At 39.3% G+C, this 12,223-nt stretch overlaps 1 protein-coding gene across 2 annotated transcripts in view; it reads left to right on the top strand.

The window, feature by feature from the left end:
• LOC121294305 (uncharacterized protein C20orf194-like) overlaps positions 1–12,223 on the top strand; it is a 51,548-nt gene that overhangs the window by 27,396 nt on the left and 11,929 nt on the right. For both annotated transcript variants that reach the window (XM_041217907.1, XM_041217897.1), the window contains 9 exons: positions 45–135; positions 3,445–3,548; positions 4,747–4,893; positions 5,462–5,553; positions 5,869–5,970; positions 6,094–6,211; positions 6,557–6,645; positions 6,949–7,107; positions 9,165–9,290. In XM_041217907.1, coding sequence (XP_041073841.1) covers positions 45–135; positions 3,445–3,548; positions 4,747–4,893; positions 5,462–5,553; positions 5,869–5,970; positions 6,094–6,211; positions 6,557–6,645; positions 6,949–7,107; positions 9,165–9,290 — 1,028 coding nt within the window. The remainder of the gene's footprint in view (positions 1–44; positions 136–3,444; positions 3,549–4,746; positions 4,894–5,461; positions 5,554–5,868; positions 5,971–6,093; positions 6,212–6,556; positions 6,646–6,948; positions 7,108–9,164; positions 9,291–12,223) is intronic.

Below are 12,223 nucleotides of genomic sequence, written 5' to 3'. Positions count from 1 at the left end.
ACGTTTGGTGGAATCGTAAAAACTGTATTCTGTTTTGTGTTGAGGATAAGGAAGAGACCTGCCTTGGAAGCCCCCTTTCTGTTGGAGAAACGGCTTTCATTTACTCCAGCAGCATGCTGGCCTGGCCAGAGGAAGGTATGTCTTCTACTGGTGAAGTCATAGTGTTTACAGGATTATACACATAAGAACATAAGAACATAAGAAAGTTTACAAACGAGAGGAGGCCATTCGGCCCATCTTGCTCGTTTGGTTGTTAGTAGCTTATTGATCCCAAAATCTCATCAAGCAGCTTCTTGAAGGATCCCAGGGTGTCAGCTTCAACAACATTACTGGGGAGTTGATTCCAGACCCTCACAATTCTCTGTGTAAAAAAGTGTCTCCTATTTTCTGTTCTGAATGCCCCTTTTTCTAAACTCCATTTGTGACCCCTGGTCCTTGTTTCTTTTTTCAGGCTGAAAAAGCCCCTTGGGTCGACACTGTCAATACCTTTTAGAATTTTGAATGCTTGAATTAGGTTGCCACGTAGTCTTCTTTGTTCAAGACTGAACAGATTCAATTCTTTTAGCCTGTCTGCATATGACATGCCTTTTAAGCCCGGAATAATTCTGGTCGCTCTTCTTTGCACTCTTTCTAGAGCAGCAATATCTTTTTTATAGCGAGGTGACCAGAACTGCACACAATATTCAAGATGAGGTCTTACAAGTGCATTGTACAGTTTTAACATTACTTCCCTTGATTTAAATTCAACACTTTTCACAATGTATCCGAGCATCTTGTTAGCCTTTTTTATAGCTTCCCCACATTGCCTAGATGAAGACATTTCTGAGTCAACAAAAACTCCTAGGTCTTTTTCATAGATTCCTTCTCCAATTTCAATATCTCCCATATGATATTTATAATGTACATTTTTATTTCCTGCGTGCAGTACCTTACACTTTTCTCTATTAAATGTCATTTGCCATGTGTCTGCCCAGTTCTGAATCTTGTCTAGATCATTTTGAATGACCTTTGCTGCTGCAACAGTGTTTGCCACTCCTCCTACTTTTGTGTCGTCTGCAAATTTAACAAGTTTGCTTACTATACCAGAATCTAAATCATTAATGTAGATTAGGAATAGCAGAGGACCTAATACTGATCCCTGTGGTACACCTCTGGTTACCACACTCCATTCTGAGGTTTTTCCTCTAATCAGTACTTTCTGTTTTCTACATGTTAACCACTCCCTAATCCATGTACATGCGTTTCCTTGAATCCCAACTGCGTTCAGTTTGAGAATTAATCTTTTGTGCGGGACTTTGTCAAAAGCTTTCTGGAAATCTAAATAAACCATGTCATATGCTTTGCAATTATCCATTATCGATGTTGCATCCTCAAAAAAATCAAGCAAGTTAGTTAGGCACGATCTCCCTTTCCTAAAACCATGTTGACTGTCTCCCAGTACCCTGTTACCATATAGGTAATTTTCCATTTTGGATCTTATTATAGTTTCCATAAGTTTGCATATAATAGAAGTCAGGCTTACTGGTCTGTAGTTACCTGGTTCAGTTTTGTTTCCCTTTTTGTGGATCGGTATTACGTTTGCAATTTTCCAGTCTGTCGGTACCACCCCTGTGTCAAGAGACTGCTGCATGATCTTGGTTAGCGGTTTGTAAATTACTTCTTTCATTTCTTTGAGTACTACTGGGAGGATCTCATCCGGCCCAGGGGATTTGTTTATTTTAAGAGCTCCTAGTCCCTTTAACACTTCTGCCTCAGTTATGCTAAAGTTATTTAAAACTGGATAGGAACTGGATGACATGTGGGGCATGTTGTCAGTATCTTCCTTTGTAAAAACTTGTGAAAAGTAATCATTTAACATATTTGCTATTTTTTTTTCTTCCTCTACGATTTTGCCATTTGTATCTCTTAAACATTTAATCTCCTCTTTGAATGTTCTCTTGCTGTTGTAATATTGGAAAAACATTTTGGAATTGGTTTTAGCTCCCTTAGCAATGTTCATTTCTATTTCTCTCTTGGCCTTTCTAACTTCCTTTTTGACTTGCGTTTGCAGTTCTGTGTACTCTTTCTGCGTACTTTCTTTTTGGTCCTTTTTTAATGCTCTGTAAAGTGCCTTTTTTCGCTGAATATTTTTTTTAATTGATCTATTAAACCATTTTGGCAATTTAGTTTTACATTTAGATTTGTCTACTTTAGGGATGTAATTGTTTTGCGCCTCTAGTACTACATTTTTGAAGAACAACCATCCTTCTTCTGTGGGTGTTTTCTCTATTTTACTCCAATCTACTTCTGTTAGTCTCTGTTTCATGCCTTCATAGTTTGCTTTTCTAAAATTGTAAACCTTAACTTTAGTCTTTACTTTTGGGGATTTAAAAAACACTTCAAATGAGACCATGTTGTGGTCTGAGTTTGCCAGTGGTTCTCTGACCTCTGTTTTAGTTATTCTATCTTCGTTATTTGAAAAGACTAAATCAAGGCATGCCTCCCCTCTAGTGGGTGCCTTCACAAATTGTGTTAGGAAGCAGTCATTTGTCATTTCCACCATTTCTATTTCATCCTTCGCGCTACCCGCCGGGTTTTCCCATTTTATTTGGGGGAAGTTGAAATCCCCCATTAGTATGGCTTCTCCTTTGCTACACACATTTCTAATGTCATTGTATAACAGATTATTGTGCTCACCGTCTGAATCTGGCGGTCTATAGCATGCTCCTATTATTATGCCTTTTGAATTTTTGTCTGTTGTTCTGACCCATATTGATTCGGTTTTATTTTCTTTGTCCAGGTTTAACACCTGGGCTTCAAGACTGTTTCTTATGTATAGCGCTACCCCTCCTCCTCTTCTGTCCTGCCTGTCTTTCCTATACAGTGTATACCCACAAATATTATATTCGTCCCCATCACTCTCAGATAACCACGTTTCTGTAACACCTATCACATCATAGTTACCTGTTAGTGCAGTAGCTTCAAGTTCTAGAATTTTGTTTCTGATACTTCTAGCATTTAGATAAATACATTTAATGGTTGTCTTACCTGAGTTTTTGTTCTTGTTTTGTTGCGGTCTCCCTTCTGTTTTTTTGTTGATTTCTCCCCCCTTCCTTTCTAGTTTAAATACACCATATAACTTCTGTACCCTATTGATGGAACGGTCAGGTCCAGGTTTATTATGGGGTTTTTGTCAAAATATGTAAGTCACAGAGGTTCAATGACCCATGGTCTGTTTAGAATCCTAAGGACATAAACGTACTCTGTTAGTGAAGTCAGCTTAAAATGTTTATGCTAACAGTTGTTTTAGTCATTCTTATTTTTATTATTTAATTTGAATACAGAATCCATACTCATAAGAGAGGTCAAGGGAGTGCATTCATTATAACATATATTGTATTTTCAGGATACCCCCTTTTGTTCTAATGATGACCAGTTTAAGCCCATGTCTTTTCTCTCATTCAGGTAAAATCAGTTTCTTCTCAGAAGGAATTCTATTTATCCATCCTCACTTTGGTTGCGTCACTATCTACAAGAATTTGATCAATGCACTCAAGTTTTATGATGGGGTACGTTGGATTTTTAATTGTAGATTGCAATAAAGCAAACAGACATTACTTTCTAGTTGTAAAGGTACAGTACCCAAACACACCCTTGATATATATTGTATAAACCTCTTTAATGAAAGCTGAAAACTGTGTCACGCAAGCAATGCACATTTATATTGTGTACTTTGAGAAAATATGCCATGTTTTTTGGTTTGTGCAGTTTAAAGTGATGAATGCATCAGAACTTTGGTCTTGGGTGGTATACAATAGCTTACATTCTATTGCCTAAGCTACTGTATACTGCCCAATATCAAAGTTCTGTGGGTAAGAACTGATGTTAGTTTTCTTCTCTGTAAGAACATGCAGTGACAAACCTTGCAACACAGCAACCTCAACTCACGACACACTTTTATAGGTACTATTGTACAATTTTGCTTTGTATAGCAATTAACACTTTGTTTATCAAGGCTTTCATATCAAACACATAACCTTAACTTAGAGCTTTATAAATGAAAAAAAAACTCCAAGGCTCTTACAATAAGATAAGAAAGTAGAACATTGTTCTGGCTCTCCCAGTAGAATGAAATAAGCTGCTGCTTTGCACAAAGGCTATTGTGTAACTAATAACAATATCTGTTAAAAGAGCACGCATCCAGTCGAGATGTGTGCACTATTGAGAGTGCTATAGATAATGCACACAGTGCCTAGAGAAACGCACACTTTTTCACCTCTGTAGCCTTTTTTTCCCTTTTGACCCCTGGGGTGTGTGAGCTGTATGGCTCGACAGGCTATTTTTGAGCTTTCCTGCTATTGTTTGATGTCCTAGATCTTGGCTTGTAGAAGAGAAAGCTTATACATGGCAACTGGCAGTAATTTATTGATTTAGTCTGTGCCAGTTTTTATCTTTTGAATAAAAGGGAAATATTTGAAGGTTGTCTAAGGGGAGTTTTTTTTTTTTTTTTTTCACCTCCCCTCAGCCAGGACTGAGGATTGTGAGTTTATTTTAATAAGCAACACATTTGTATGTTTGAAACCTCTGGTCTCTTGGACCAGGACACATCACTCCTATTGTCCAGACTTGAACATGCAAGGATCTGACCAAATTAAACCAAAAATAACCCTTCTGACAGTTTTGTGATATCTACAATGACGAGAAAAAAAACAAAAAATAAAATTGCAGAAAAATAATTCCACTAATTATGTATTACCTTTGTTGCAGGACTCCCCCAGTGTAGTTGCTGTCCTCCTTGTTGAATATAAGAGATCTCTGCTCCCTCACTTACCCTTCCAGCTTCACTCCACATCCAACTGTCTCGCCATTGCACTGTTGCCCAAATCCAAAAGCTACAAGGCTTTCTATTCACAGGTAACACGTATAGCTAGCACTCTAGCGATACTAACTATTCAGGAAATATAAGAGGAGTTTTCTGTTCTCAAGCCACAAGTTAAACTAAAAATTCCATAACTGCATCAACATAATTAAAAAATAAGCTAATTAAATGAATCTGCACGATATATATATATATATATATATATATATATATATATATATATATATATATATATATATATATATATATATATAAACTTACGTATGCCCGCTGTAGAGGCAGTATCTTACAGTGATTACAGGTTCATTGTCAGTCTTACTGTACTGTGATAACACTACAAAGTTGGACAGAACTACAGCAACCCAATATATAAACATGTACTGTATTAAGCACCTCTCAGAAATGTTTTAAAGTACAGCACTATTGCACTAGCTGGGATAGTAAAGCCAGTAGATTTCTTTTTTTTTCAGTTTGGTGTTGCTGTTTCTGTTTTCACTCTGTAGGTGGAATTGATAGAACTTAATGATCTATGACTGTCTGTTTCAACTCAGTGTGTTTTTTGACTGAATTGTCTAGCTAATTCCTCCTCTAATACTTCCCTAGGTGCTGGCTACATGGAAACAGCAGTTAGACGATTCTGGAATTGTGCTGAAGATGGTACGAAGTGAGCAACTGTCAGAAGAACAAACAAACATGTGAGTAATCAGAGGTGTTAATTGGTACACATGTTGATATGGCCTCCAGGATCCTTTTTTCTAGTATAGCAGGTGTCAGTATTTTTGAAGAGACAGACCTCTTTAGTTACCAAAATATGTATAGTAGTCCATGGGAAATCCCTGTGTATATTCATACATTGACCTCCGTTTATAGAAAACTAATGGTTGTAACTTTTGCAGTTTAATATGTGATAGAGGTCTGTGAAATCTATGTTGAAAATTAAAAGGTGCTTCGTGATGGGTTCTGGAAATAATTGTTTCACACTATTGACTTAATTTCTACTGTCCTTGCAGGCACGCCAAGCTGCAAAAACTCTGGGAGAGTCATTCAGTCCCAGTGGGTGAGAGGTGGTGCCATCTTAAAGTTGCCTCAGCAGAGCTCCTACAGCTGGAAACGTGGGTTCATTTAATGGTTTATATATCTGTAAATCAAGACTATTTCTTAGCTTGAAGGCTATATTTTGTTTCAGAATTAAGTTGTTGCTGTGAAAGCTCAAAACCTTTTTTTTTTTTTTTAAGATTCATGATGCATTTTGAAGTCAGTAGTGTTGGCAAGGAGCCGGTGAAAAGCACTCACCTTCCTGCACTCTTTCATCAGACCAGTTTATCTGCAAACATCCATGAGGAAACTGAAAAGGTAGCTGTAACACTGTTGTTTTTTTTGTTTTGTAAAGAATTTAGGATAATATCTACCAAATAGGCTCATTAGAAATGCTGTTTTTTCTCATGTGTTGTATTTAAGAGTAGAGATCCTGTGTGGTCCTGTAATTTGTGGTGTCACTTTTCGGACATGTGTCACACTCATGTAGGGATTAAAATGTAAAAGACTAGCCAAGGTTAAGTTGATGAATGCATGGTTCAGCTAGAGACATAGAGGAACAGGAGTTGCACAGGTCCTGTCAGCCGTGGTCACAAGGGCCTTGGGAGTGATCTGACATTAATACTGTACCTACATTCAAACTTTATTATGTATTTTTCCTAGGTGGTAATCACCATCATTACAGGGCTTCCTGGAAGCCATAAAGACAGCCTTGGCAACTTTCTAGTAAATCTGAACAAAGAACATGGAAGGTAAATGTGTGTCTCAGTCAGTTACTACTGTACATAATTTCATCTCCACAAAGGAGACAAGACTAGACTGAAACAATCAACTAGACTGAAACAATTACACTGTAGAGGGTCTGTGTGGATCCCAATCCTAGCCATATGGAAATAATTTAAAGAAAAAACAAAAGAGAGTTAGCCAAGTTACCTTTCGCCACTGAATACATGGCATATCGCGTATTGCTTAACATTATTTCATGTATAATTAGAACATATAATCTGTTGTTGTTGACTAACCTTGTGTGCTCACATTCCACATGCTTTTTTCAGGTGGGTGGTTTATCGGCAAGCACCTGATGGCTGCAATAATTTCAGTGCCGTGAACTTCCAGCGTTACCTGTCAAGTGTCCTTGAGACCCAGCAGGGCCGCAGTTCTAGACAATCAGTCTACACGCGCAAGAGAGTGAGACTGCTAGTGATCACTCCTGGGTATGTGCTGAAATATCAACTCATTCTTACACAAATACCATTCAGAAGTGTGTTCAGAATGCCATTTATGTTACTAATTTGGCAATCCCTACCCACGTTACTTTATTGGCATAAGAATTAGATATGAATTAAAGTAGAGATTCAGCTTTATAATAAAACAACACATGATTACATGTATAAAATGAAAACATGCAAAAATGAATTTCATACTTTTGACAAAAGTATTTGGGCAATCAACACATTTCGTATGAAACCCATTCGTTGCTAATTATTGACAATTGTCATGATTGAAAACCAACACCTGATGATAATTATAGAATTAATAAATACATAATCAAGTGCTGAAAAATAAACTGGAAATTTGTGATTCAAAAAGGCAAAAAAGTGGTTAAAATGAAGAGTACAGCAACAATCTCAGAATGGCAGTGATATATCTAAACAAAAAGGAGAGACTACCAGAAAAATAGCAGAAAGACGTGGTTTACCAAAAAGCACTGCATGGGCAATTATTAACAAATACAGGAGAACAGGAACTAGCTCCAGGTGTGGAAGACCAAGAATGATTTCTGCCAAATCTGGAAGAAGAATCGGTCGAGCAGCCGTGCAAAATCCTCGGACTACTGCAAAAGATTTGACACAAAAATTGAGAGAAGATGGTTAAGAAATTCACGAGCGAACAATGCAACGGTACCTTAACAAGATTAATGTCCATGGGCGAAAACCAAGATACAAACCTTTGTTAAAAACAATACACATAGAAAAAGCGATTCAGAGTTTTCCATTGAATACTTAATATACATTGAATACCTGATGATTTTGTCAACCAAATTTTATGGTTAGGCGAATCCAAAATATAACTTTTTTCACCAAGACAGCAACAGTATGTTTGGAAAAAGAGAAGAATTTAAAGAAAAGTTAATTGTGCCCATGTTAAACATGCTGGAGGTTGTGTGATAGTATGGACTTGTTTTTCTTCCTCAGGCACTGATGATCTTTGTATTGCAGAACGATCAGTCAATGCTGCAAAATATCAAGACATTTTGCACTCATTTGTTACTCAGTGCTAGAAGGCTTATTGGACAGAAGTGTGTATTCCAGCAGCATAATCACCCTAATTACGTAAAGTTGTATGTGTTGAAGGGCAAAAATATATAATATAGTAATAGTAGTTTCAAAATACAAAAAAGACTGCAAGCTTTTAAATAAGAAAAGGCTGGGCACACAAAATACTAACGTAATAGTGCCCAAATACTTTTGTCAAAGTAGGAAATTTGTTTTTCTATGTTATTTTTAATTTTATGCATGTTATTTAATAATTTATTATTTTGTTGTAAAGCTGAATCTATAATTATATCTTTCAGTATAACAATTAGAAATGATAGAAATCACTTTCTTTTGTAGTTTTTCTAATGTTTAACTGCTCAAATACTTTTGTCTGTGACTGTATGTCCTCTTAAGGCTGTAATAACAACAAAACAGCTTTGCATCACAACACAAGGGTATCCAGGACAGCTGAGGAATGCTGTTCCACTCTCACATTAATGGCTGCTGAAGTTGACAGAGCTGGCGTTCCTTGTGTATGATGTGACAGTAATTATAATATCTGTTTCCACAGAAGAATTAACTTGCACGGCATTAAATCAGATAACCCATGCAAGTCTGTGCTGGGACAATAGCTTCCTAATTAATGACCATTTTCTACTGGGGGAATATTTTCCTAAACAATAGGATGGAGTGTACTTTTATGTTTCATAAAGTCCTGCTAATATGTTAAGGCTTTTTTTTTATATTATTTTTTTACTTTCTGTGGAATCCTATACTGGGCAATAGTGGTAGTGAAAATGTTGTTGTCAGTAAACACAATGTAAGAGCCACTTAGAGGAGAGAACAAAACAGGTTCCCCAGGCTTCAAGCCCCGGCCCCTGCTGGTAAGTTTCTAGGGGTGTTTTCTTTGAATCCTCAGCCCTGTCCTGAGCCCTGGCTCTTCCAGCTGGCACCCTACCTGTACTGTGCTGTCAGCTCTCACATTCTCACTCTCTCTGCTGTCTCGGCTGCAGATACACAGATGCCATCGATGCTGTGCAGGCTGTGCAGGCTCACCCTGACCCCAACATTCAGTCTGCCTTCACTGTGGGCGCAGTCACAGCCTGCGTGGATCCACTCAGCAGCTACATGGAGCACAGGTATCCAGAGTGCTATCCAATCTTATCATTTCCCTTCATTTTACCAAATACTGAAATTCTAAACTGTCCCTTGAAAACATGCAAAAATGAATTTCATACTTTTGACAATATTTGGGCAATCAACGCAAGTTTAGCACTGCATTTTTGCACAGTATATGCTTTTTTCCATGGTTATGGTGTGTACGTAGCATAGTTCCCTTTCAAGTACGAAATTTAACCATTACTGAATGAGTATTTACCCGAATTCTGAATATTGTATGCCAAAGCTGCTCTTTGAACCTGTGATGTAGTCGTGGCCCTGCCCCTGAGAGAACAAATTTTACCTTTCAAAACTGACCTGATGGAGGGCCTTGTTCAGATAAGTACAACTGTTGCTTATATCTGTATATTTTTTTGCATTTTATGTGTTTCTACACATTTTGTATATAATAGTAAGCAAATTGCTGCAGTAGTTTTTCTGTTTACGCGTGCACTGCAGCCTGTTGCTGGTTATGTCCTGCTGCGGCCTTGTGCCCCATGTGAAGTTAGCGGCTTGAGTCGCTCCTTCCTAGGGACCCAACAACATAAGTCAGCTGACTTTGTGCTCTCCCCTCATGCACCTTTTTTGCTATTTAGCACCATATGAGACGTTTTATATTTATGTAATTGTTATATTGCTGTTTTTTGTTGAACAAATGTTCTCATTGTGATTATTTCTGTGTTTTACAGATACCACGTGCAGGCCTGTCTGTAACGTGGTGCTCCGCACACATGCAGTAAAAGCAGCTGCTAGGCTCAGCAACACTGCGCAGGACTGAGGTACTCGCTTCTGCTTGTTGTTGCTTGCAATTAAAACCACAGTATCCAGATGCCATTTTGGTGATCAGCTATTTTAGCATCACCATTGCGAAGGCTGTTAGTTTATTCTGACAAGCAGGCTTCCCTCAGTCTTGTGTTGGTACTGACTGAGTGATTTTGCCAGTGGCTTTACTGACCAGGTGGACCCGTATCGCCAGTACTGATCCACTCTTAACCCGATACTGAACTGGGACTGGGGTTGTCGTACTGGGACGAGGTTACCTTACCGATACCGTTGCCGACCCGGTGCTAAAGCCACCGAACCGAGACCATGTGATAGTCACTGACCCGGTACCCTCCCTGTTCTCACTCTGTGCTGAAGTCACTGAAATGACCCGGTACCGAACCAGTGCTAAAGTATCGAACTTGTGCTGAACCGACCCGGTGCTAAAGTCACAAACCGGTCACGCTTGGGTCTTGTCTCAACCCTATACTGTATATTGCATTGCTTGCTCCTTGCATCATGCCCAGGTTCTATCCCTGTGAGACGTGCAGTGCCAGTCTGCCTATAGAAGACAAGCACAGTAAATCCACTTTCTGCCTGGGGCCAGAGCGTTCCAAGGAGGCCCTGGTTAACCACAGCTGTGAATTTTGTGTCCCTTTCTTCTCATGTTTGAGAAAAGATTATCCCACAGCTCTAAGACACGTTCTGCGCCTATTATGCACAGATTATCCACGGGTGGACATACTGTCCATCGCCCCCTCTGAATAGGTGAGTGAACAGGAACTGGCCTTCCCATCCTGAGGACGTGAAGTTAGACGGCACGCCCCCTGAACGGCTGCATTTGAGCCGTTTGGGACTTTCCAGCAGGGTTTTTGACACCCTGCAGAATGCCAGAACGTTCATGCATTCGCAGTACTAGTACAAGTGGGGTGTCTTTCAGATGGGTATCTACCTTGTGGGTTCGATGGCTTTGTCCACTTATGAAGGACGCTGGAGGCTAAACGTGGTGTGTAATGCACTCATGAAGCCTCTAATTGAACCCTGGCATTCAGCTGACCTGAAATTTCTACCTATTAAAGCAGCTTTCGTGCTCGCTTTTACCGCCGCAAAAGCACACTTGTTTTTTTACAGAGGGCACAACAATGGTCATGCTCCGTACCAAGACAATCTCGGGATTACACGTAAACCAGTCTATGGAATTGGAAGCTTTTTATCCACCTTTCCAGTCTGACAGGGAGCGACAGCTCCATTTATGCTCTTTGGGCCCTGATGTATTATGTTGACGAGACAAAAAGTTGGAGGCAGTCTGAACAGATTTTTGTTTGCTTTTGGGCGAAGTCCTGTGGTCAAGCCCTGTCTAAGCACTAGCTGTCCAAGTGGACAGCAGACACAGCCAGGACTGCCTATGAGCTGGCCAACTTGCCCCCTCCAGAAAAGCTCACTGCCCATTCAACCAGGGGCTTGCAACTTCGTGGGCTTTATTCCAGGGTGCAATTGTCAAGGACATATGCAGTGCAGCAGTGTGGGCTACTCCCCACACCTTAACTAGGTTCTACAGACTGAATGTCGTGGATCCTCAAAACCCTGATTTTGGAAATACACTGTTAAGGATGGCTTTCTAGTCGACCCTTACAACACAGGCATGGAGATGAAACTCCATACATTTTTCATCCTATTTATTTGCTACCGAATGGTAACGCACAAGTCAGCCTTTGGCTTAGCCTTGTAGCATTCCGGTCATTCCGCAATTTTGCGACAGTTTTGGTACACACCCATTCGGTAATGGTTACATTTCGTACTTGAAAGGGGGAAATGTTAGGTTATTATCATAACCTTAAGATTCCTTGAAATATAAATGTAACCATTAACCTTCAAGGTCGCTGCGTCTATGATTGCAGCAGGCTTGAAGGAAAAATGGTGCTTAGATCTGGGAGCGCAGTCCTTTTGTTCCCTTGGGGGAGGGTCCATGACTGGGTCACAGGCTCAAAGAGCAACTTTGGTACACAATATTCAGGATTTGTGTCTTTAGGAGGTAAATGCCCATTCTGTAATGGTTACATTTTTATTTCAGGGAACCAGGGTTTAGATAAAAACAGTCTTCCCTGGTTTTCCATGTTTTATTATTATGATTTACCATACCTTATTGTTTTTA

Source organism: Polyodon spathula, chromosome 2, assembly GCF_017654505.1.
Source record: "Polyodon spathula isolate WHYD16114869_AA chromosome 2, ASM1765450v1, whole genome shotgun sequence".
NCBI classification, from domain to species: domain Eukaryota; kingdom Metazoa; phylum Chordata; class Actinopteri; order Acipenseriformes; family Polyodontidae; genus Polyodon; species Polyodon spathula.
The sequence above is the reverse complement of the archived record's forward strand: the minus strand, read 5'-3'. Positions and strand labels throughout refer to the sequence as shown.